We start from the raw sequence: 26,916 nt of genomic DNA, 5'->3' as shown, positions 1-26,916 counted from the left end.
CAGCTGTCTGAATTAAACCAACATGGCTACTCCCATCTGCGGTGCACGTGAACAAAACTCACTATAGAAAAAGAAGTAGAAAGTTACTATTTTTGAAGGTAGTACGGTTGTAGAACTAATATTAAATAGACAGAAGTGAAATTTTACAATCACAAGATTAAACTTTGTCTTGTGTGTCTTGTAATATTTTCAATTATCGCCATGGGGAAGCAACATGCACGAAAGAAGAAAGGAAACAAGAGTTGGGGAGCTAAAAAGGCAAATGCGGCGAGTGGTGGTGGAGGTGATGCCGGCGAAGATAAACAGGCAAGGAAGGTTTAAATCATGAATGAATGTAGTTAAAATCAAACAAATAATAATTTATCATTCATAATAATTATACTTGAAAGGGACGGAGTGTTAATGTAAAGTGTCGATAAATATGTAAAGAAGAATTAGCTATCCTATTTTCGTTTTTTGTATTTCTAATTAGTAATTCTGTTGACTATTTCTTGTGCAATTTTTTATGCAGAGCATGCCGCCACTTTTCAGTTCTCTTTTTATGAATCATGCTTTTTGGCTCTTATATTACTACATATATTGTGGATACCTTTCTGTATGATGCCACCATTTTTATACTCATTTATACAAAAAGTGATATCTCATTAAGGTAAACTAGATACTATAATATTAATTAATTCATATGAAAAAATGTGGGCGCCACACACAGAAACTTTTCCCTTCTTTCTATTTTGTCTAGTAACTGTCTATATGGGTCCCTACAGTATAGGGAATTATAGTTTCTACAAAACATCTACAAAGCATCGTCAACCATGTCCAGATGTCAACATGAATGGAATGACAGAATGCTACCATCAACACATCGCGAACATCCAATTTACATTTTAAAATAAACAAAAGACTTAACTAAAAGAGGCATAGATATAAATATGGGCGGAAGGAGAATTTCCATTCATTGGTTTGATTTTGATATAAACCACAAGGGAAACTGACTGGGTAAATTTTGAAATGATTTTTGGGGTTGAACAAATAATTGACTAGAGTGGGATTCGAACCAACGAATTTTGGTTTGATTTTGCTTACATTATGAAAATGCAGTTTCTTTAAAGCCATTATACACTTTCGGCACAGAAAAAAAAAAAGTTCACAGACTTACAAATAACTTACATGGTTTACAGAAGGTAATGGTGAAAGACTACTCTTGAAATATTATTCCATGAAATGCTTTACTTTTCCAGAAAACATTAAAACAATTATCAATTCTCGTTGTCGAGAATTACAATTTAATTTTAAACACGTGTCATGACATGGCGAAACGTGCGGAAACAAGGGTGGGTTTTCCCGTTATTTTCTTCCGACTTCGATGACCAATTGAGTCTAAATTTTCACAGGTTTGTTGTTTTATATGTAAGCTGTGATACACAAAGTGTGGGCCTTGGACAATACTGTTTACCAAAAGTGTCCAATGGCTTTAAAGCCATTATACACTTTAACTGTTTCTCTTCACCAAGGGGTAAATGAATACCTGTGAAAGAAGAGATGGTTCTTCTGATTTATTTTGCTTTGTGCGGCAGGCTTGGATTTTATCTTTGAGTGGGCAGGGCCGTTTTCTTTTTGCAAAGGGCAAGTTTATATTGGATACTTTTGATGGATGGGGCTACTTAAAGGCAGTGGACACTATTGGTAATTGTCAAAGACTAGCCTTCACAGTTGGTGTATCTCAACATATGCATAAAATAACAAACCTGTGAAAATTTGAGCTCAATCGGTCATCGAACTTGCGAGATAATAATGGAAGAAAAAAAAAACCCTTGCCACACAAAGCTGTGTGCGTTTAGATGGTTGATTTCGAGACCTCAAGTTCTAAACCTGAGGTCTCAAAATCAAATTCGTGGAAAATTACTTCTTTATCGAAAACTTTGGCACTTCAGAGGAAGCCGTTTTCTCACAATGTTTTATACCATCAACCTCTCCCCAATACTCGTCACCAAGAAAGGTTTTATGCTAATAAATATTTTGAGTAATTACCGATAGTGTCCACTGCCTTTAAAAAAAGGCCAAGACCAGGGCAACAAAGGTCATGGCATCTGTGACCTCTGTGTAATTACAGGCCTCTGTGACCTCTGTGTAATTACAGGCCTCTGTGACCTCTGTGTAATTACAGGCCTCTGTGACCTCTGTGTAGTTACAGGCCTCTGTGACCTCTGTGTAATTACAGGCCTGGTGTACAACATAATTGGAAGCACAGGCTGTATACAGAGAATGACGGATTTGATCACTAGGCTAAGAAGCCACTCAGATTATCAAATTATTAACGCCATTTTCTTTTCTTCAGCAGAACGATTGGCGTGGGGCCAATAACTACCAGGCTATCGAGAGGAAAAATGAAGCATTCGAGGCCTACTACAAGGTGAGATTGGTTACATCCATAAATCATTCCGACTCGGTCATTTCAAATGCGCTTTCTTTTCAAAAGACTTCTGAATCAATTATTGATCACATTGATCACACCCAAATTACGATACAACCTGGGAAGCGGCAGCCAGGGGATCACCTTAAGGAGATGCGACTTTTTGTTTCAGCTAGCAATATAAACCACAAGGGAAACTGACTGGGTAAATTGTGAAATGATTTTTGGGGTTGAACAAAGAATTGACTAGAGTGGGATTCGAACCAACGACCTCCGGAAACGTGCCGGCGCTCTACCAACTGAGCTATCTAGCCCTTAATTTTTTTGGTATGATTATTGGCATCTGTCTACAGGCCTTGAAAGGGCAAGGGCACCAAGGCATTTTCTCCTTGGTAAAGGGCACCCCTATGAGGAAATTGTAAATTTCTACTGGAGCATTTCAAAGGCACCAAGGCATTGACAATTGCCTTCGGTGCCTCCATGAAGTATCTGGCCTGTGTTTAGGAAAAGTAACAGATGGCTAGGTTTTGAGGACCCAATGCTCAAACTAATGCAGGATGTGATATTTGACAACCTTCAATTTTATATATATTATAGGAACAGAACATCGTACCAGAAGAAGAATGGGATAACTTTATGTCGACACTCAAAGAGGAACTACCTGTTACATTCCGTATTACAGGTTACAGAAGGTATGTTGTGTCCCAATCCTTCAAACTTAAACGGCATATTTTGTTTTATTTTGTTGGACTGAGGACTGCTTCAAAAGTTATATTATGCTTTTCATTCATTGGATCAGGCATACTGTTCCACCATAATCAGAGTCCAACAGTTTGGGTATTTAGTTAATACTACTATGGCGTTAGACTGAGGACTGCATGCATCAGTAAACCAATTATGCTTGGCAAGTGTTCAGTCATACCACCACAATCAGAGTCCAACAGTTTGGGTGTTGAGTTAATGCATGGTGTAAGACTGAGGACTGCGCTAGTAGACTGGTTAATGCTTAAAATGGGATCAGGCGCACCACCACAATCAGAGTCCAACAGTTAGGGTGTTGAGTTAATGAATGGTGTTAGACTAAGGACTGCACTAGTAAACTGGTTATGCTTAACATGGGATCAGGCGCACCACTATAATCTGTGTCCAAAATTGTGGGTATTGAGTTACCACTAAGGAGTTTGACTGAAGATTGCGCCAGTAAACTGATTATGCTCAACATGGGATCAGGCGCACCACTATAATCAGTGTCCAACATTTTAGGTGTTGAGCTTCCACTACGGTGTTGGATTGTGTTAGCGAGAAAGGCCATCGGTAAATCACTGGCCAATGACGGATATTGGTTATAATAATAATAATAATTTGGGAGGCTAATCATCCTTACTCGCAGCTAGAGCTGAATTGCGAAGGACGCGGCTTCAACGTGTTCGAGAAGCAGGCATGCAAGGGCGCATTCAGCTGCCAGCCACATCAACCCATTATGACCACGGAGCACAGCAAAGATCGAAAGTGTTTGATTTTTTTCCTGAGGGAGGATAACCGGATAGTCTGGAACACCCTCGTTGCACAGCAGAGAACCAACGCACAACTCAACTCACATATGGCCCCAACCGGGAATCGAACCGGGGTCACCTTGGTGATAGGCGAGCGCTTTACGCATAAGCCAAGCATGCCACCCGCGTTATGGCAGGCAAAACACACCCATGCTCAGTAAAACCATTCATTAAATCATACCTTGTGTCCATGTGATGTAAATAACCGTGGTATTTTCCCCATTTTGTTCCAGCCATGCACAGCAGATGTTGACCTACTTGAAGGGTCATTACATCGGTGAGATGATGGAGCAGACTGTTGAGGAAGGAGACACCCTGGTTCAGCCCACATCTATGCCATGGTAAGTCACTTCCATCTCTCAACCCCTTTTCACACTACTTTATTCCCCAGGGCCAACCCGGGGAATAACAGCTGTTGTAAGGTCCAGCATGGTTGTTTTTTTTGGCCGCTAGTGATAATTGCCGTACATCCGCCGTTGTTTCAACTGGTCGAACCGCAGCTGGTTTGTTGGTCTGAAAGGCACTGTACACATTTGGTACTCAAAATATATCAGTGAACGATTTCCCTTTATAGCAGAGCAAAATGCTGCGCAAAATGTGTCGGTTGCTACTCAAAAAATCATCAATTTGCTACGCAATGTTAGCATTCACTGTGCACAAAATCTGTTCAGTCTAAATGTGTTGCTATGCAAAATTTCTGGATGAAATCGTTCTCTGTATATGTTCGCATAAAACCTTACTTGGTAACGAGGAACGGAGAGCTGATGAGAAATGACTCCCTCTGAAGTAATGTAGTTTTTGAGATAGAGGTAATTTCTCTCTAAAATAATAAAAGACCTCTGATCAAAAGCCTTTTATTATTATCTTAAAGCACACTATTGTGTACAACAATGGTGTTTTTAATTTTATGTTTGGTTTGCGGTAACACCATTTGTGTTTCTACTTGCCAAGGGTGTTTTTCTTTCATCATTTTCTTGCAACTTCAATGACCTATTGAGTCCAAATGTTTACAGGCTTGTTATTCTATGCATATGTTGTCATACACCAATAGAGAATACTGGTCTTTAAAATTAACCAAATGTGTTAGGTGCCTTATAAGCATTATATTTTGCTTAAGCTCACTCCAGATTGCAACTTCTTGAGCCTCCCTCTGCCACAGTATAAATGAAATGTTTCATTAAAAGATTGACCAGATGTCGTCAAGCTCTCATTAGAACAGACTCTCTTTCCAAGCATAAAACCGGGCAATATTTTTCCTCTACCTCCCCTCCTAAAAAAGGAAATATTTCAAATGTGGGTAATTTTGTTGTAGGTACCCAGAGGAACTGGCTTGGACGTTGAACCTGACGAGGAAAAATATCAGGAAGTCGCCGGCCTGCAAGAAACTCCACAATTTTCTCATCACGGAGACGGAAAGTGTAAGTTGGTTGTGTCACTTCCAAGACTATGTGTGTACTTTTACCTTAAAGGATTTGGGTACTTTTTCAAAATGTCCACAAACTTACAGGGTTTGAAGATAATGATTGTGGAAAGCTTCCCTTCAAATATTACTAACTAAGGTTGTGTAGTTTTTGAGAAATGAGTAAAACATGTCACAAAATAATTTTGGTCTCACCAAAATTATTTTAGCATGTAAAATCCCCTGAACTAGTTATGATATTATACTAAAACCATAGCATAAAACTGGTTAATACGTTTTTACATGCTAAAACTGCGACGAAAATTATTACTTTTACTCATTTCTCAAAAACTACAGCACCTCAGTAAGTAAAATTTCAAGGGAAGCTTTCTACTGTCATAATCTTTAAACTGTGTAAGTTTAATGTAAATCGTTGGACATTGTGTTTTTTATTAGGAAAAAGTATAGACGATGTGACCTCTGACGTCACACGAAAACCATAACATGATTAGCGCGCATACCGCCGGGCAAAACCTTTGTGTTTTGGCAGCCAGCTAGAAAGTGTACGCAATCTTACTGTGACTGCGCAACTCAGTGCCCGGCGAAACATGACGTATAGAGTGTTTTGTCAACAGAGGGCGGTTTGAATGTAAACATAGGTCACATCGTCTATATATACCCTTTAATAATAATACATTAATAACAATAGTTGCTTCTAGTACAGTGCGCATATCTGTCCCTCAGTGGTGCTCCTGGCGCTTTAACATAGTTTTCAGCCAGGTGTGGCTAAAAACAATTGCAAAAGGTAAGCCAAATTTGGCAATACAATTATAAGAGAGGAAAAGTCTGTTTCAAAGCCCTCTTGAGTCAAAGATAGTTTCTAAAAGTTAAATTTCAGGGCAATGCAGGTAAACTGCAAGCTTGTCACAATCAAGCTGCAAGTCTTTAAACGAATAGAAATTCCGCTAGCTATCGGGCAAATCTCCGACTCAAATTTCCATCTTATACAGAACTGTGTTTCATATCTAAACAGGGTAATATCAGTCGTCAAGAGGCTGTCAGCATGATCCCACCTCTGCTACTAGATGTGAAGCCTCACCACAAGGTGCTAGACATGTGTGCTGCTCCAGGCTCCAAGACAGCTCAGCTCATTGAGTTACTACATGCTGACCAGGTCTACGGATGGCCAGGTGAGAGTTGGTTCCTGGCCGAGTGATTTAGAGCACTGTACCCTAGACTGGTCCCCTGTCCTTATACGCAAGGATAAGGACACTTGTCCTTAACCGCACGGATAAGGACAGGTATGGGAGACTTTTAGACAGTCCTTTTTCACAGAAGTGCACGGGCTCAGACTTATGCGCGCGCACGCTCAGAGCTGCAAAAGGGGCCACTATGTCTGCTGCTGCCAGCGTTTCAAAGTCTCCTATTGGCTTTAAAGAACCAGCGATACAATGAACATGTACTACAGTACATGAACATCCATAATATAATGATGTTATATATGTCAACGTGTACGTAGAATTTGACTGCAAAATGAATGCGAGATCAAGGGTACATCCATACTGTGTGGCCATTCACAAGTTTGACGGTGACATCAGATGCTAAGGCTAACTTTACCTGTGCTCTGGTGGCAGAGTTATCCGAGTGTCCGTCTTTGTTTTTTTCCAGCGGACTCGGGGGGGAAATCACTGAGTATAGAGTGCTTTTAATACAGTGGTATGTGGGTGAAATAAAATAATAGCTTATTTTACTTGTATTTTATTGTTTTTCTCTAGAGGGTTTTGTGGTTGCTAACGACGCAGACAACAAGCGCTGCTACATCATGGTGCACCAGGCTAAGAGACTGAACAGCCCTTGCTGCATGATCGTCAACCATGACGCGTCTGTGTTCCCTACAATCAGAGCAGCACAGGGTCAGGACCCCAAACCCAAGCCTGTTGTGTATGACCGCATCCTGTGTGATGTGCCGTGTAGGTGAGTCAATAACCAGAAGCAGACAAGGATATCTTGAGGATTTTTTTATTTTTATTTCCTTTCTAAGCCCGGTTTATACATGATGCGAATGCGAAGCAAATTTTGGTGACGTGACAATAGACCCTTCCCATGAAATATGTAAATTGCACATAGCGCGTGCGCACTAACGTTTTGGTTGGCAAAATGAGGGAACATCGCGCTGTTTTGTACACGGCTAATGGGTGCGTGACGCAGACGCGATTGCGCGTCAGCTTAGTGCACAACTCTATGGCGTTTGCCAACCAACAGGGTCTGTACGCATGCGTGAATGTGATTAGCATATTTCATGGGAAGGGTCCAGTGGTACACGTTCCCCTTCCACTTGTGACATCAGCTGCAAGAATGTATAAACTAGTTTCTGTTTAATGCTCTGGACACGTTTGGTAGTTGTTAAAGACCAGTATTCTCACTTGGTGCATCCAAACATACATATATGCATAAAATAACAAGCCTGTGAAAATTTTGACTCAATTGGTTGTTGAAGTTGAAAGAGAATAATGAGAGAAAAAAAACACCTTTGATAAAACTTGTTGCACAACTAGTGTGCTTTCAGGTAATAACTGAGTTGGAAAAAAGCTCTTTCTCAAAAACTAAGTTACTTCAGAGGAAGCCGTTTCCCACATTGTTTTACACTAACAACAGATGTCCTTTTCTCGTTACCAAGTAATTTTTTATCAGTTATATTGAGTAAATATCGATAGTGCCTTTAAAGGGTGTATGTACTTTTTCCAAACAAAAAACACAATGTCAACAGATTTACATTAAACTTACACAGTTTGAAGATAATGATAGGAGAAAGCTTCCCTTGAAATTTAATTTACTGAGGTGCTGTAGTTTTTGAGAAATGAGTAAAAGTAATAATTTTTGTCTCAGTTTTACATGTAGCATGTAAAAACATATTAACCAGTTATGCTATGGTTTTGGTATAATATCATAACTAGTTAAGGGGGTTTTACATGCTAAAATAGTTTTGGTCTCATGAGACCAAAACTATTTTGTGACTTCTTTTACTCATTTCTCAAAAACTACACAGCCTTAGTTAGTAATATTTGAAGGGAAGCTTTCCACTATCATTATCTTCAAACCCTGTAAGTTTAATGTAAATCTGTGGACATTTTGAAAAAGTACCCGAATCCTTTAAAGAGACGGTATACTCTAAAAATTAATGACTTTACAACTTAACTTGGTAAGAAGCAGTGCAGCTGTTGGTGGTATTTCTTAAAAGAAAAATTCAGAGAAATTATGAGTCAACCTTCTCTACTCCCTTTGAAAGAGAGTATTTTGTAATTTGTCTCCGTTTATTTCTTGTCAGTGGTGATGGTACCTTGAGGAAGAATTTTCTCATCTGGAAAAAGTGGACTCCCAACAGCGGACAGAACCTTCATATGTAAGTTGTCAGGAAATGGTCCGAACTGAGAAGTCTCCTGAATTCCGGAAAAATATACTCTGTGGTAGTAAAAAAGTCTCTTTAAAAGTCTGGAAAAAAATCTACGTTGCGTCAGTAGAGTAGATCTTCCGCTTTTGATGTTCTTTGAGAAAGTTTAGTAGGTTTCTTGGGTGTGAACCAAGTCAGTCATGTCAAGGATCACAAAGCTACTTGAACACAATTGTTTTCCTTTCAAAAAATATTTGCTACAAGGAATTCCCGACCAGAACAAAGGAAAGACAATAAGGGTTCTTATAATTAGCTTCAGGAGTTGAGGTTTTCGTCTGAGAAAATTACGTAGGCTACTCCACAAGCAGGTAACTTGAGTCTGACCGAGGTTAGCCATGAAAACCACATCAAAGCTAGTAGAACAAAATTGTTTTTCCTTTCAAAAAATCTTTGCTACAATGAATTCCTGACTAGACAAAGGAAAGACAACAAAGGTTCTTATAATTACCTTTGGGAGTAAAGGCCCGGTCACACAGGCCCTGATAACGAGAACGAAAACGATAAAAAGTGCATGCCCTCGATTGGTTGAAATGCCTCGCGTAGAACCCACGCTCATTCAACCAATCGAGGGTGTGCATTTTTATCATTCTCGTTTTCGTTCACGTTATCGGGGCTTGTGTGACCGGGCCTTAAAGGATGTCATATGAGAAAATTGAGTAGGCCCTCAGTGTGGTTCTACCTAACAACAGGGCCCAATTTCATAGAGCTGCTAAGCACAAAAATTTGCTTAGCATGAAATTTCATGTGATTTACAGGATAAGCAAACAAAAGCTGAATACCAGTAACAAGCACTATGTTATAAGTTGAAATTTGGCTGGTAATCCTGTTTTTATCAGGGAAGAAATTTCATGCTTGGCAAATTTTTGTGCTTTGCAGCTCTATGAAATTGGGCCCTGGTTACTTTGGTCTGACTCGAGCCATGAAAACCACATCAAAGCCACTCGAAATTCCACAAGCAGGGAACTTGGGTATTAACAGGGTGAGCCACAACAACAATAACATCAAAGCTACCCGAACACACTGAGTAGGCTGCCCAATAAAGCTTAAGCTAATTAGTAAGTGTTAAGCCAATAGACTGTGTGGGAAATTGAAACCAATTCCAGCGGTAGTACCCGCCAAAAGATTATGGGCAAAGAGAAGTTGTGAAAAAACACATGGTTTTTTGGAAGTCTCCGGAAATAAACCAACCTATTGTTTGTATGTTGTTTTGGTAGCTGTCTAAGTCTATGAATAATTAATCAGCCCAAACGAAATAGTCTACAAGTCATCCACGGGGATCTAAATAGGATTCCGCCTGAACGAAATTGTAATCCGGTAATCCGCCAAGGTGAAATAGTAATCCACCCGGGTGAAATAGTATCCACCTGGGTGAAATAGTAATCCGGTATTAAATCTGACCGGGCGAGATAGTAATCCGGTAATCTGCGTGGGCGAAATTAAATAGTAATCGGGTAATCTGCCCGAATAATAATAATAGCACTATTTATATAGCGCCTTTTTTTTTTAAGGTTGCAAAGCGCTCGGATGCAAAAAGTAATCTGGTAATTTGGCCAGGTGAAGTAGTAATCCCGAGGGGCGAAAATAGCAATCGTTTTTTTTTCTTTTTTCTACTGCATGTCTTCAATACACTTATGTTTAAAAAAATCTTTTTTTTATGCAAGTCGCCAGACATACAAGGCCTGAAGGCCCCTTCAAGGTGTGGGCTACAATTATTTTTGTTCAGAGGCCGTTGCCACCTACTCCTAGGGCTAAAACAGACCCTTTTACAGTCCATACGGATGTAGGCTTGGGTATCATCAATCATGATCATAGAAAACATATCAAATCAGACTTAACATTATAGTGAGAATTAAATCATTTGAATATGTTATCCCACCAGTGTGCAGTACCGGATATTACAGCGTGGAGCTGAGCTCCTTGAGGTCGGAGGTCGTATGGTGTACTCCACCTGTTCCTTTAACCCCATCGAGAACGAGGCCGTGGTTGCAAGTGTACTACAAAAATGTGAAGGTATGTTTCTGTGGGAGTTTTTTTGATTGTCTGACCTCAAATCCTTACCCCTGGTTGTTACAATCAAGAGTAGTCATGAGTTTAATTGACCCATTTCACCTATTTCAGGTGATTTTGTTTTTGTTTTGTTTTTGTTACCCCTCTCTTTGTTTGATTTCCTTATTTATCTATTTATTTATTTATTTTCTTTTCTGTTTATTTGTTTACTTATTTATTTATTTATTTATGTAATAACTTTATTTAATTACTTTTTATTTTTTGCTTGTTTGTTTACTTACTTGTTTTATTGTTTATTTATTCACTTACTTATTTTTGGAATTATTTATTGATTGACTGCTTGTTTGACTAATTAATTAACTTATTTATTTATTTATCACTTATTTGTCTTTTTTTGTTTACTCTTAATGTTTTGTAGCAATGTCGTTTCTGTTATGGGTTTTTTCCCTTTCATTGTTGCCTTGTTTGTATTTTCTGTACTTGAACTGTTGAGGTCAAATAAATAAAAATAATAATAATACTGATTTACTTTGAAGGATCTTTGGAGCTGGTTGATGTTTCTGATCATCTACCTGGATTGAAGAGAATTCCTGGCTTGACAAAATGGAAGGTAGGCTTTAACACTAATAGTAAATAATAATCAGTAAACCAAAAGTATTTCATAACAAAGGCAGGTTTCGTAATAATATTCTAAGAAGATGATTTGCCAAGTATTGAATGATTATGATGATACTAAGGATGGTGGTTATTATGTATATGAACAAGGAATAAGACATACAATACTAAAATGGTAGTGTTAGGTGGATTGACTTGTGATTCATCAAGAGGTAGGGTCGATCGCATTCTCCCTGAGACGGAAGGTCTTAAATGGACCACGGTGAAGTTTGTATTTGATGATCGCTGGAATGTAACATGGAATTTTGGCAAAGTCAACGCTTTCATCTCAATACAATACTAAAATGGTAGTGTTAGGTGGATTGACTGGTGATTCATCAAGAGGTAGGGTCGATCGTAGTCTCCCCGAGACGGAAGGTCTTAAATGGACCACGGTGAAGTGTGTATTTGATGATCGCTGGAATGGAACATGGAATTTCCAACATGGCGAAGTCAACGCGTTCATCTCTGCGGATGGACGGTAAATGATCTTGTCGGAGTTCTTTAACGGCCATTCTTGACAGTAGATGTGACGTCATCAGAAATAAAGATTTGTGATCCCATGTATGGATTGTTCTTAAGGGATTTTGATGCACTTTTGAGAACAAATTGGCGTTCTGTGTATCGAAGTAGTCTACAATGGATTGTACGAGGTCGGGAGACTGATGGGTCGTTACTTGATTCCGCACCGGTAGCTGTGCGCCGATGTGTCGGGGTACGGTGTGTCCTCTCTATCTTAATCTGACCACGCCGTCCAGCTTCATAGCGACAAAGAAACCCGTATGGAACTGTTCGATGGTATGGTGTCCTTTGGCTTTCTCTGGGATGCCGTGCAGGACGATGTTGTTTCTTCTGCTTCTATTTTCCAGATTGTCGATGCGGTTCTCAAGCTTGTAGGAGCATGAATGGTTTGCATCTAAACAGGGCCCAATTTCATAGAGCTGCTAAGCACAAAAATTTGCTTAGCATGAAATTTTGGCCTTCATAAAAACAGGATTTCCAACCAAATTTCCACTTGATTTTCAGGATAAGCAAACAACAGTTGAATACCAGTAACGGGCAACATGCATCAAATGGAACTTTTGTTGGTAATCATGTTTTTATCAAGGATGGAATTTCATGCTAAGCAAATTTTTGTGCTTAGCAGCTCTATGAAATTGGGCCCTGGTGTTGATCATATGGGTGAAGGATAAGTGCTTGTCGCTGATCAAGTCCACGCTGGATTTCAAGTCGCTGATTTCTTGATCATGGTTTGAGACGGCCAGTGAGACTTCTGAAAGCTTGCTTTTCAAGTGGAGATACCAACATTGAATGTGTGCTTCAGCCCTGCTGTGATGGTACATGCTATATATAGAAAGGTTTGCTGTAACACCATGTAATGACTATCTCTAATGAGTTGGGGTGGTTCTGAAAAGAACCGTTGGTTTTAACTTAACGTTTCGATCAGTATGCTCTGATCGTCTTCTGGAGAAAAAGGGTACATGCTGTCAGAACCTAGGTTCAAAAACATGAACATGGACAAAGCCTTCACAACAGTATACCATCTCACATCACTGGACACTGTGTCGTCATTCAGAAACAAATTCAAAGCTCACCTGTTTCCAGTTTCCCTTAAAAATGTATTTGTTTTTGAGAGACATGATCTAGATGGAATAGTGCTATAGAAATCCTGTTATTATTATTATTATTCTTGAAAGAGTGGCTTTATCATACCATTTCTTCCTGAAGAGGTTATGTTTGCAAACATTTATTTCATTGCTGCCCTACATGAACACTTACACATTTTACAAAGTTTGATAATTTTATTCAAATTATGAGTAGTTTACAGTAGTATCTTAGGATATTAAAGTTCACAATGATTTATATAGTTATATATATTAGGAAGCTTAAAGCATGCTTAAAGTAGGACAACAATTAGGTTAGGGTGAAGCAGAGGTTTTTTGTGCCTTTACCTATGGACAGACAAACAACATAAAATACTATACAGAAGACATAAAACACCATAAATGCCCAAGTTATTCCGATTTGGAAGAGTGGGAGACAAACTGAAGTTTTTATTTTTTAAATATTATTTTTAGGTGATTGATAATGTGAGTGAGGTTTTTGGCTCGTATGAGGACGTTCCAGAAAGCAAGAAGCAGAAGTTCAAGGCAACCATGTGGCCCCCAACGGAGGAAGAGGCTGATCGGTTAAACCTCCACAGATGGTTAGTAAGCATCTCTCATAAATGTTGTGATTAAGCAGTGTCACCCTCACTTGAAAGTTAAAGGCAGTGGACACTATTGGTAATTACTCAAAATAATTATTAGCATAAAACCTTACTTGGTAACGAGTAATGGGGAGAGGTTGATAGTATAAAACATTGTGAGAAATGGCTCCCTCTGAAGTGAAGTAGTTTTTGAGAAAGAAGTAGTTTTCCGCGAATTTGTTTTTGAGACCTCAGATTTAGAACTTGAGGTCTCGAAATCAACCATCTAAACGCACACAACTTCGTTTGACAAGGGTGTTTTCTTCTTTCATTATTATCTCGCAACTTTGATGACCGATTGAGCTCAAATTTTCACAGATTTGTTGTTTTAAGCATATGTTGAGATGCGCCAAGTGAGGAGATTGGTCTTTGACAATTACCAATAGTGTCAGACTGTCCATGGTCATTAAACCATTCCTAGCCACACTATACAGGTTGGTGCAAAAAGAAGGGAAACCGCACAGTCTTTTGCACGCATAGTCTTTTGCACGCACAGTTTAGGGACTTGCTTCAGACCGATTTCAAAACACGCAGTGCACTTGCATATGCTCTGCTGTGTGCCATTGTGGGTGTCAAAAAAATGTGCGTAAAAGGATGGTACATGTGTTTACAAATGTAATTGCACCTCCAAAAATGCGTGTTTACCATTTCTACATTTTTTGGTTCTATTATTCCCTTTTTCTAAAGGATCACAATGTTTGGCCCTAGTTCAGCAAAGGAAAACATTGTGGGGACCTTTGATCCATTGTGTAAAAGTCCCCACAATTCTGTATGCCTACCCAAAGGAACGTTTTAGGATTTTTGACAGAAATTGCATTTTGAGGGAATTCAAACACAGTGGCATTTTACAACGATTCAAACTGATATTAGAGACTTTCTCCCAACATTTTAATAAGGGCTCTATCTATTGGAAAGTGTGTGTATCACAAAGCTGAGTTTTACTTTCAGGCCCCTCTTTAAAAGAAAATTACTGAATTGGTAAGAAAAAAAACCCAGATATCTAAGATCTCAGATTTACATAAAGCTTACATGGTTTTATGATGATTGTATTAGAAAACATCCCTTCAAAATTCTTGTTTGGAGTTTATCGTTCAGTTAACGTTTCATTATTAGTATTTGTGTTATTATTTTCTCGTGACACAGATGGCCGATCAATCTCAAACTTCTGTCGGGTTGTCAGTTTATGTATATGGTTGATTACATAAAGTGCCGATACTGCACGCAACTGTTTTGTTAGCAAAAGCCAATTCTGTAATGTTCCTTAATTGATGTTCCTTAATTCTTCCTCTCACAGTGTACGCATTCTACCTCATCAACAAAACACTGGTGGTTTCTTCGTAGCCGTCCTGAGGAAAGTGGCCACCCTACCATGGATGAAGCAAACCACGCCCCCTGAGGGGACTGCTGAAGGTACGTGACATTGTTTACATTGTTTACGTGGATTCAAACGTCTGGTAATTAACCACAAGGGAAACTCGCTTAGTTGTTACAATTTTGACTTGAGCCAAGAACTGAGCTATCTGGACCTATTGTTGGCGGTTTTAGGTGATCCCTGCTAATTTAAGATTAGTTTGAAAACCAGCTTGTTTAGTTTGGTTTATCTGTAATTGTTCTTTGTCTAATTTTCCTCTTTCTTTACTATGTGAGGATTCCCTCTCGTGCGCCTTGAGCACCTTAATTTGGTGGATTTTAGCGCCTTACAAATTTTCTATATTATTGTTATTACTATATATGGCAGTTTACGCTTGTATTAAACCTAAGTAATCTCTTTCTACTGGGAAAGTCCGTCAGAATTTCTTTGGTTGTAAAAGTTCATTGTCTCGTTGTTGTTTGGTCTTGATAGCGAAAGTCGAACCAGAGGTACCGGCGGCCGGTGAAGCATTAAAAGCTGAGCCTGAGGACTCACCCTGCACTGTTAAGACAGAGGATGGTGAACCGGAAATCGCCACAGTAGTCAAGACAGAGGCAAGCGAGGACATGGAAACAACGGTGCAATCTGAACCGTCAGACGGAACGGAACCCAGCAATGTTAAGAAAGAGGACGGTGAAACTGCAGTTGAGCCTGAAATCGCCATGGAGGCAAGTAATGGGAAGGAAACGACAGTGAAACCTGAACCAGAAGACGGAGCGTGCGATGCTGATGTTAAGATGGAAACCAATGAGGATGATGCTCTGGGTACCAGTGAGACGGCTGAGGATGACGAGGGATCAAGCGACCCTCTAACTGAGGAGGCTCTGGCGAGTGGTCCAACAGAGGAGGAACTGGCACCCAGTACTGAGTAAGCGCTTAAAACTCTTTAGAGACCTTTTTTTTCTGTAAAATTATCACAAAATGCCCAGATTTTGCTAATAATGTTCATTTTCTGAATCAAATTTGTTTCACTAAAAAATCAGCAAAAGTATCATGGAACAGAAAATTTGTTTTGATTTTAAAAATTATTAGAAACGGCGGAACCAATGTTAACATAGCAAAGGTTTGAAAATTTCATATCCGGACATGACCTTTACTTTGACCTCTTTATGTGAATGAAAGAAGGTCAAACCTTGCGGCTTGCTTGTGGCTGCTTTGGACATTTTGGTACAAGCCGCCTGTACCTGGTTGCCAGTGGGTTCGGTAAGGTATCATTCCACTAGTCCACCAGCTTTTGTTACTGCTCCTCATATTAAAGGCAGTGGACATTATTGGTAATTACTCAAAATAATTGTTGGCATAAAACCTTACTTGGTAATGAGTAATGGAGAGCTGTTGATAGTATAACACGTTGTGAGAAATGGCTCCCTCTGAAGTGACGTAGTTTTTAAGAAAGAAGTAATTTTCCACAAATTTGATTTCAAGACCTCAGAATTAGATTTTGAGGTCTCGAAATCAAGCATCTGAAAGCACACAACTTTGTGTGACAAGGGCGTTTTTTCTTTCATTTTTATTGGGCAACTTGTTGAGTACACCAACTGAGAAGACTGGTCGTTGACAATTACCAATAGTGTCAAGTGTCTTTAAAGGATTTCCAATGGAAGTGCCCTATGCAAAAAGAAAAAGCCTTGCCCTCTCAAACTTCCAGACCCAGTCTGCAGGACTCCAAAAGCATCCAGCACCTTGTGTCTATAATGCATGGCGTTGGGCAAATAAATAATGTTGTGTTTTTCTTCAGTCCGTATGCAAGAAGTAATTTAAATACTGTATTATTTCATTTCTCAGCGGACCACCACCACCTCCTCCACAGAAGAAGAAGTTCCAGGGCTATAAGGAGGACCCATTTGTCTTCTTCAAGGAGGATGAAGCGATTTGGGAGCAGATCAAGTATGTTAACCTTTTTCTCAAAAAATTGTTTTTCATGAACATGTGGAATTTACTCAATTTAATAAATCCTTCTACTCTTGGTTTATTTTGTTGGGCTGAGCTACTTTCTGTGCTAAAGACACTGGACACTATTGGTAATTGTCAAAGACTAGTCTTCACAGTCTCAAACCATGCATATAATAACAAACCTGTGAAAATTTAAACTCAATCTGTCGTCTAAGTTGCAAGATAATAATGAAAGAAAAACACCCTTGTCACACAAAGTTGTGTGCTTTCAGATGGTTGATTTCGAGACCTCAAATTCTAAATCTGAGGTCTCAAAATCAAATTCGTGAAAAATTTCTTCTTTCTCGAAAACTACGTTAGTTCAGAGGGAGCCGTTTCTCACAATATTTTATACTATCAACCTTTCCTCATTACTCGTTACCAAGGAAGGTTTTATGCTAATAATTATTTTGAGTAATTACCATTAGTGTCCACTGCCTTTAAGCAGCTCAATGAAATTGGGCCCAGACCTTCAGATATCCTTGAAATGATGTAGACCAGGCGTGATACTTCTTGGAGGCAACGAAGGCGGTTGCCTCCATGCCCCTTGGTCTTTGCCTCGGTGCCCTTGAAATGCCCCAGTAGAAATTAACAATTTCCTCATAGGGTGCCCTTTACCAAGGCGAAAATGTTTTGGTACTCTTGCAAACATGCACAGTAGACAATCTGTAAACCTCTTAAAGCCATTGGACACTTTCTGAACAGAACAAAAATTTAAAGTTCACAGATTTATAAACAACTTACAGGGTTTACAGAAGGTAATTGTGAAAGACTTCCCTTGATATATTATTCCATGAAATGCTTTACTTTTTGAGAGAACATGAAAACAATTATCTATTCTCGATATCGAGAATAACGGATTTATTTTAAAAACATGTCATAACACAACGAAACATGCGGAAACAAGGGTGGGTTTTCCCGTTATTTTCTCCCGACTTCGATGACCAATTGAGCCTAAATTTTCACAGGTTTGTTATTTTATATGTAAGTTGTGATACACGAAGTGTGGGCCTTTGGACAAAACTGTTTACCAGTGCTGTGTAATTGCTTTAAATGTAACAATCTGTACATTCAGGAAGCTTCGTTTCCAAAAACTTGAATCCATTTTGTAGGACTTTTCCATTTTCAGATAATCTCATCCTTCTAAAACTGATTTTCATTTGCAGGTCATTTTATTCTGTAGATGACAGCTTTCCAGTAACCCTTCTTCTGACTCGATGCCACGGAGGAAAGAAGAGAAATTTATACATGGTGAATAAATCCATCAAGTCTATCCTGGAAAACAATGAAGATAAAATTAAGGTATGTATGGAAATAAAAACTGAACCCTTCTTCAAGATCTTTAATGTGTTGTGAACATCACGCCTTGAACATCCAGAAGGGTGGATACGTGCGCATTACAAGTCGTCTTATTATTATTATTACTATTATTATAATTATTGCTGTTGCCCGGCCGAGCGGATGAGAGCACAGAACTCAAAATCTGGTGTTTCCAACGTGATGTTTGTGTCCTTAGGCGAGGTATCTCACCATTTTTGGCCTGTGTTTGGCTTGTAGAGTATTGTGTCAGAATAAAAGCTTCAAGGCAGTTGAAAACTTTTACTGTGCTGCATGTAGTGTAATGTAATCCGAAATGGTTACAGACTATTAATTTTTTATTCTCGACCCGCAAGGGACGTCTGGGTACTGCATGCCGTGTGGTAGTCTTCAGACTAGCGCACGGCAAACCGATGCACTATCACATGGCAAACGGATGCACTATCACATGGCCGTCGTCTAGTAAAACTAAGACATATCATGTCACGCGCTCTAAACCAATGAAAAGGCAGATTATTGGTAAGGGGTGTTGTACTATAAAACATTGTGAGAAACCGCTCCCTCTGAAGTGACGTAGTTTTCGAGAGAGAAGTAAATTTCCACGAATTTGATTTCAAGACCTCAGGTTTAGAATTTGAGGTCTCGAAATCAAGCATCTGAAAGCACACAACTCCGTGTGACAAGGGTGTTTTTTCTTTCAATATTATCTTGCAACTTCAACAAACAATTGAGCTCAAATTTTCACAGGTTTGTTATTTTATGCATATGTTGTTGAAATTCACCAACTGTGAAGATTAGTCTTTGACAATTACCAATGGTGTCCACTGTCTTTAAGTGTTTTTGGTTGTTTGCAGGTGGTTAATGGTGGAGTTAAGGTGTGGAGCCGGAGCGATGCCAAAGAGGTGGCATGTGACTTCAGACTAGCTCAAGAAGTAAGAAAACAAAACTGGTCCCCTGTCCTAGGGTTTCATTAGCTAACCCATACCTGCCTGACTGGTCACAATATATATATTATTATTCCCGCCTAAGAGGCCATTCAGATTAGGGAATGTTTTAAAATGTTTACTTAATTTTTTTTTAAATTTTGTTATTCACCCACCCACCCAATTTTGGTTTTACAATATTAAATGGCTTCATAATCTATACACTGATGAACATGGTTATGCCTCAAATGAACGAGATCATTTTGTTTATTGTTGACTATTCTGAATGGCCCCTAAGGGCATGTAGCTAACGTCCGTCGATGTATCGAAAATACTCAAAAACTCGATATTTTTTTGCCATCAAAATCGCCGATGTCAATTTTGAAATCATATCGACGGACGTTATATGTAGCGCCTACTGCTTCAGTATAATAAACATTCATTATTTACTGCCCTGCAAATAAACATCTTTCAACAAACCATATCTTAAAGTTACTATTACTAGTAAACCGGAAGTACAACCATGATCAATCTCTTTTTGAAGCAGTGTTTGGTGTGAGAAGAGCATTGTAGTCTCAATGTTTCAAACAGTATATAAGCCTATGTCACACTACTCTATTCTCTGGGGGTGGGGGGGGGGGCAACCCCAGGGATAAACAGCTGGCCTTTCCCACATTTATTCTGATCTACCCTGGCGAAGAGGCATAGCCAGGAAATAGCTACCCCTGCTCTTGAATAGGGGTAAAACCCGGGGGTGTTCTTGAAACTTATCTGTCATAGGTTTTTGGAGGACTATTTTGTTTGTGTATGTTTTCTTTCGTTTGTTGTTGGTTTAACTGCGCCCTGAACACCCAGCAGGCTGGATATGTACGCAATACAAGTCTTTATTATTATTATAAGTACTTTGTACTTATTCTATACCACATCATTTGTCATCACCTTATGGAAGTGTCGCGGCCGAGTGGTTAAGAGCACCAAATTCAAACCCTGGTGTTTCTGATCAGCAGAGTGTGGGTTCGAATCCCCAGCCGTGACACTTGTGTCCTTAAGCTAGACGCTTAACTATTGGTTTGGTCTTTCGGATGGGACATAAAGCCGTTGGTCCCATGTACTGGTATATACATGTAAAAGAACCCACTGCAGTTATCAAAAAGGAAAGGGTTCGCCCCAGTGTTCCAGGCTGGATTGGCAGCATATTGCGCCTCAGCACCTTGTAAACCATTACATGGTGCTAAGGATTAGGTCACATAATTCAAACTTTGTTCGACTCACCTTAAAAAAAATACCTAGAGCTTTGTATCCTTTGGCAAAAGTCGCGTTATGAACACAGTTATTTTTATTATTATTATTAAACTGTTCTTCTCTCTATTAGGGCATCTACAGTGTGTTTTCATTCCTCAATGATCGTAAGATACCAAACATCACAAAGGAGGACATTCAAATCTTGTTAACTCAGGAGAATCCATACTGCTCCAAGCTGGGAGATAATGCTAGGGAGGCTCTCGCGGAAAAGGGTAAGTAACTCAATCATTCTTTAAAGACACCGGACACTATTGGTCATTGTCAAAGACCAGTCTTCTCACTTAGTGTATCTCAACATATGCTCGTCGAAGTTGTGATACAATAATGAAAGAAAAAACACCCTTTTCACTCAAGCTTGTGTGCTTTCAGATGCTTGATTTCAAGACCATCTAATTTGTGAGGTCTCAAAATCACGTTCGTGGAAAATTACTTCTTTTCCCGGAAATACGTCACTTCAGAGGGAGCTGTTTTCACACAATGATTTTTACTATTAACCTCTCCCCATTATTCATTACCAAGTAAGGTTTAATGCGACTAATTATTTTGAGTTGTTACCAAAAATGTCCACTGCCTTTAATTCAAATGGACAAACACAAATTGACCCCTTGTTTTCCCCCAGTGGGGGTGAGGGGCATTTTTATTTTCCTCTTTTTTGGGAGGGAGGGGTTGAACTGTCCGTTTTATTTGCTTTTGAAAATAAGGGGAAATGTTGAACCAAGTTGTTAAACTGTACAAGTCCAAATTTATTGCGTGCGTCAAACTGCACTTGCACCATCAAAAATGTGCCTTGCATTTTCCCAATGGATCCAACCCCTAAAGCGTCACAAGTTAAATGCATCGTGTGATGACTTCAGGTGAATTGGGTCAATCGGGATCAACGTCAAGGTGTCTATATTTCTCAATGTTCGCCCAACACGATCTAGTGTACTTACATTTTTTTATCCTTTTGACAAACTATTTGCTGTGAGATTGCATTCATTTTCAAATAGTTGTTATGAGCATTGTTCAATGTGGGAGTGAATTAAGCTTGGGCGATATCGATTTATTTTATTCACGGCATATCGCCAAAAATATATCGCGATATTCGATATTATCCGGATTAATTAAGTTTGACATCATCAGTCTTCAAACTCCCAGTGAAAGTTGTAGAAGAGACAGTCATAGCATAAGAGAGGTGTTCTAATGACCTATTATTCTGGTTTTACTCCAAACCTATTGGGTGCAAGATGTCTCAGCTAGGAAATACATCGCCATATTGGGATACTTAATCGATATCGCGATATATCGTGATATGTCGCGATATATCGATACTTCGATTAAAACCAAATCGATCCGATATCGAAATCGTTTCCAAATTAGTATCGCGATATTCGCTAATATTGTGTTATCGCCCAAGCTTAGAGTGTATACAAAGTTCACTGTGCTGCAAAATAAACATGATCACTGAATTAATTGGGAATGTGCCAGTCAAGATAAGGGTCACACCCAACCTTGTTTCACTTTATTGTCGTTGAACTTTGCTAAAATTGTTGCACAGTGTTGTAACTAAAAGGGACATGTTGCCTTTGGATTTGGCGCTCTGTTATAAAAACAGTTTGTTATGAAAGTGTGTGGTTTTCCTTTTACCTTATGAACGAACACGATCCGTCATTTTGTTAAGCCAAAGTTTTACCACACAAAAAGGCTTACTCTGTTCACAAAATAAAAAGAAATTCTTAGGTTAGAGTTTTGGTTACTTTTCATCTTTTGTCCTTACATGTAGGTTAGAGATTTTTAAACTTCATATTTTAACCTTAGATTTGAGATTTGGTTTTCACTTTCAAAAAACTTAAATCATCACAAAATAGAAATTTACATGAGAGCCTCTCTTTAAACATGAAGGTCACCATCTAAATTTGTGTATAATTAAAGAAAGAAACAATACTCCTTTAGAGCATTCTGTTTGTTTTGTTCTCAAAAATTAGTTTGTACCTTGTACTTCTTTTCATAATGAAAGCTGCTTGATGGGCGATTACTAAGTTGTGAAATAAAGTAGTCATTATTAATTGTTTGTTTTACACTTGTGCAGGTCAGGGCAGTTTGGTGTTCGTGTACGACCCAAAGGAAAGGTGAGTATTCGTTTGAGCAAAGTCTAAACATTCTGAAACATTTCATGCCAATTACTCATAACAAACAAATCTGTTAGCTTACAGATTGTTGCGGGAAAGAGCAAATAATGTAATGGAATTTATGAACATGCCAACCAGCTACTGTGTTATTGAATTGGATTGAGCGACCTTGATCCCAAAGTCATGTCTATAATTCACCCCCCTGGCAGTTTATGCATGGGCCCAATTTCATTCAGCCTGTAAGCACAACAACTTGCGAAGCACAACAGAAATCCTAGCTTAGAAAAAATTTCTTAACAGCCAGAATACCGCAAAGCTACCACTGCTGTGACTGGTACCCCCTCATTTCTGGCTAAGCATAGAAATAATTGCTCAGTAGAATTAAAGCTTGGCCAATTTTTTTTTCTTGGCCAAAACTGACAATTTTTGCCATAACTCATTTCAACACATGCTTAACTGTACACCATATCAGCATTGGGTTTTGTATCCTCAAATAATGTTTCATCAATTTGGACCTTTGGTCCTGCACTCTAGTGTGTTTACTTAATGATAAGATACGGGTCACACAAAGGGCGAAGACGTTCAGTTACACAGAATTGGATTTATTGTGGTTATTTCATAATCACTTACTGGAGCGTTATCAATGATGACTGCGTTTAACTTTTGGATATTGTCCAGATAATCTTTTCTAAAATGCTTTCTTCAAATAATAGCTTGGTAGTTTGCATTGTGATGCATTGTTCATAATTTGTGTACTGTAAAGCTGCAGTTCAAAAATAAGACAATTGGAAAAAAAGATTACGGAATAAGACTTTGGTTTTACTCTCAGTCAGTGTTATGAAACTATATTTTGAAACTACTTATCTTAACTAAATCCAGGTATTAGTTTTGGTTTTACTCATACACTGATGTGTGTTAGCACTGTATACGCGGTACTTTCCCGAGTCCTGTGAAAAAACTATCACATGCATCTCTTAAATCCAGGTACTAGAGATTTTATTGGGCCTAACACATCTACGATGACAGCTTTTAAAAACTTTTATATTTAAAATAAATAAAAATAAACCATTGTTATCAACTTTTTTCTGCCCCCCCTCAGTGATCCTGAAAGCACTGACATATCATTCGTCCTGGTTGGCTGGCGTGGCAAGCATTCCGTCCGCTCATACATTCCCAAAGGTGAACGGCAACACATCCTGCGCATGTGCAACATCGACATCCCCACAGACAGTGTGGACCCTCCATCAACTCCAAACAGCGACACACCGCAAGATTCCAGTGAGGCCAAAGACGCCACTCCTAGTGAGACACCGGGTGATACAGAGGGTGACAAACAGGGTGACAAACCTGCTGCAAATGGTGGCCAGCCTGATCCGCCCGGCGTATCAAAGGGCGATACATCATGGGTCACACCCGTTCTTGACAAGCCCAGTGCTGCAGTTAAAAGTCCGGTAAAGAGTCCGGCGAGGGATGGTAGGGACACTGAGAGTCAGTCCCCACGCCGTGACAGACACCGTGATAGAGACAGTGGGAGAAAGAGACAGAGAGAGAGTAGATTTTCAAGCAGTGATAGAGGTGACGAAGCACAGAGGAAACGAGACTTCTACTTCTACTATTACTAACACACAGTTCCACATTGCAAGTCTGCAAGCTTTGATCCAAATTAAGACATCTTACACCAGTTTTAGACAGGCGCGTCAGAGTCGCGCAAAACCAAATAGATTAGGAGCGACACTAGGGCGACCCAGATTAGTGTACTTTCATGTACTATTACTCAATTCAGAATTTGGTTCAGCGCAACTCTGGAGGGCCTGTCTGAGACAGGTGTTATTTCCCCGAAGTAAATACTTCATTGTTTCCTTTTTTATGAAGTTGAAATGCATGATCGCATAAACAAAAGTGACCTTTTCGTTTGTGTTCAACTCAAGGTTCAAGGTTCAATTACAATGACAATCAGGAGAAAAAATACAGTGATACTTTTTCACTTAATAGATTTAAAGTTTTTTGATCCAAAACGAATGAGAAAGTGCAGAGGGATCTCTTGAAGAAGCAGAACTTGTAGGCAATGGTTTCTTTGTAACATGCATGTGGATTGAGACGGAGAAAACTGAAGCAAAGTTCTTGGGTTGGATTTCACAGAGAGTTAGGTCTCATCTCATTTTGAGTTAGGAAGAGTAACTCATCCTAATTAAGAACTAGCCTTAAGTTTTTAATATCCCCTAGGACTATTCCCAAGTTAGGACTAGCTGAGACCACTCTGTCTGGAGTTCCAATTGATGTCTGGAATGTTGCCATGTCTTTTTGAAGAATCGGTCTCGTAGCAAAGATCTTTGGGCTTTGTGTCAAGACTTTTCAAGACCTTAACCTCATAATCGTTCAAAAACACTTATACAAATAAATAACAAATGGAACCCAAAATAATAAGCACAATTTTCAAGCTCATCCTGCCCTTATTTATTTTTTTATTATTTTTTTAATATTTTTTTTTTGGGGGGTGAGGGTAGGAGGGGGGTCTTACACTTTTTCTTCATACCTCATCTTGTCTACATGGAAAACCAAGGTGAAGGCTAAGCAAAGTCATCACACAGGGAATAAGCGTTGGTTCGGTAGAACTTTGGTAATTGTCACAGACCAGTATTCTCACTTGGTGTGTCCCAACATATGCATGAAATAGCAAACCTGTGAAAATTTCAGCTCAATCGGTCATCGAAGTTGCAAGAAAATAACAAAAGAAAAGAACACACTTGTTGCATGTTTTCTCAGACTCAACTTTTGGGGTGAAAAAAATTACCTATTTCTTTAGAACTACAATACTTCAAAGACTGTTAATTCTAACATTGTTTTCAATTAAATCAACAGCTCACCATTGCTCTTACCAAGTAACTATTTATGATAATATCATTTGCCTTATTGTTATAGTCATTTACTTTTAACGGTACCAAAAGTACGTACTGCCATTAAACTTGACTTCTCATCACTCATGGGTAAAGGGGGCTCATACGTTACACTGGACCACTGGGCTAAGGCCAGTAGCTTTATCTTCGGGCCTGTAGACTCATGACTGGACATTTCCAGCAGTCTTGTCATTTTCAATTGAATAATAAACCTAGCTGTGTATTCTATTGAGTATTTAAAGACACTGGACACCATTGGTAATTGCCAAATACTAGTCTTCTCACTTGGTGTATCTCAACATTATGCACAAAGTAACAAATCTGTGAAAATTTGAACTCAATTGGTCTTCAAAGTTGCGAGATAATAATGAAAGAAAAACACCCTTGTCACACGAAGTTTGTGTGCTTTCAGATGCTGGATTTCGAGACCTCAAATTCTAATTCTGAGGTCTCAAAATCAAATTTGTTGAAAATTACTCACAATGTTTTATACTATCAACAGCTCTCCACTACTCGTTACCAAGTAAGGTTTGATGCTAATAATTATTTGGAGTAATTACCAATAGTGTCCAGTGCCTTAGTATTTACATGTATACCTATAAACAAAAATGGCAAAGTGCTTGTTCAACTAAAGACAGTACGCATGTTATACTGTTCAGATCTTGTTGGAACAATTCTGCCGTCGATTTCACCAAACTCTTCCTAACTTAGGATTAATCTTAGGACGGGTTCAGATCCGTATCAAAACACGTAGGACACATTGATCCCATCCTAAGTTAGGACGGGTTACTCCTAACTAGAGTTAGGATTAATCCTAGCGTTTCGTGAAATCGGCTGCAGGTCTAGTCATTATAACAACAACCCTTTGGTCTTGTGGAATTTTCATTCAAATTTGAGCCCTGGGAATGGGAGGGCAGAGATTGCTCTTGTGGTTGATTTAGCTTGGTTATCATATTCAACGTTTGGTAAACCATTCAGTTTGCCCATTACAACAAAAAGGAATCTATTTTATTTGAAAAACGAACTGAAGACGGTTTTAAGTAAAGTATTTAATGTGTTCAGTATTTTAAGACGAGCAGAGTGGTTGAAAACAACATCTGACATATAAAGGGAAGTATAAGAAGGAAAAGGAAAGCAAGACAGAGTTTACTTGATATCTTCAAAAAGTTTTCTCAAGTATTTTCCAGGTGATGCAAAAACAAAACAGAAGAAGAAAGGTATTAGAATGTTAAAAACTTTACTAAAACCTGTTTCAGAATATCTGCCAATGATTTTGCAATTAAAAGAAGATTTAAGTGACTTAAGCTTTA

At 38.9% G+C, this 26,916-nt stretch overlaps 1 protein-coding gene across 1 annotated transcript; it reads left to right on the top strand.

Annotated features, from left to right (window-relative positions):
• The first annotated feature begins 17 nt into the window (after positions 1–17).
• LOC139935044 (RNA cytosine-C(5)-methyltransferase NSUN2-like) lies at positions 18–26,916 on the top strand. The gene is made up of 19 exons (XM_071929494.1): positions 18–306; positions 2,339–2,410; positions 3,008–3,102; positions 4,197–4,304; positions 5,276–5,381; positions 6,396–6,552; positions 7,138–7,336; positions 8,688–8,762; positions 10,690–10,820; positions 11,354–11,427; positions 13,550–13,677; positions 15,014–15,129; positions 15,563–15,998; positions 16,916–17,017; positions 18,229–18,364; positions 19,234–19,311; positions 20,675–20,816; positions 22,673–22,712; positions 23,812–26,916. The coding sequence occupies exons 1-19, from the start codon at positions 202–204 to the stop codon at positions 24,332–24,334; spliced, it is 2,823 nt and encodes a 940-aa protein (XP_071785595.1). The 5' UTR covers positions 18–201; the 3' UTR covers positions 24,335–26,916.

Source organism: Asterias amurensis, chromosome 3, assembly GCF_032118995.1.
Source record: "Asterias amurensis chromosome 3, ASM3211899v1".
In the NCBI taxonomy this organism is placed as follows: Eukaryota; Metazoa; Echinodermata; class Asteroidea; order Forcipulatida; family Asteriidae; genus Asterias; species Asterias amurensis.
The sequence above is the reverse complement of the archived record's forward strand: the minus strand, read 5'-3'. Positions and strand labels throughout refer to the sequence as shown.

Bases quoted from the DNA above. Each gene is read 5' to 3' on its own strand.
- LOC139935044 (XM_071929494.1), top strand. From the start codon at position 202: ATGGGGAAGCAACATGCACGAAAGAAGAAAGGAAACAAGAGTTGGGGA. The intron at 15,130-15,562 runs GTACGTGACATT...TGGTCTTGATAG, and splicing joins CCCTGAGGGGACTGCTGAAG to CGAAAGTCGAACCAGAGGTA. The intron at 20,817-22,672 runs GTAAGTAACTCA...ACACTTGTGCAG, and splicing joins GGAGGCTCTCGCGGAAAAGG to GTCAGGGCAGTTTGGTGTTC.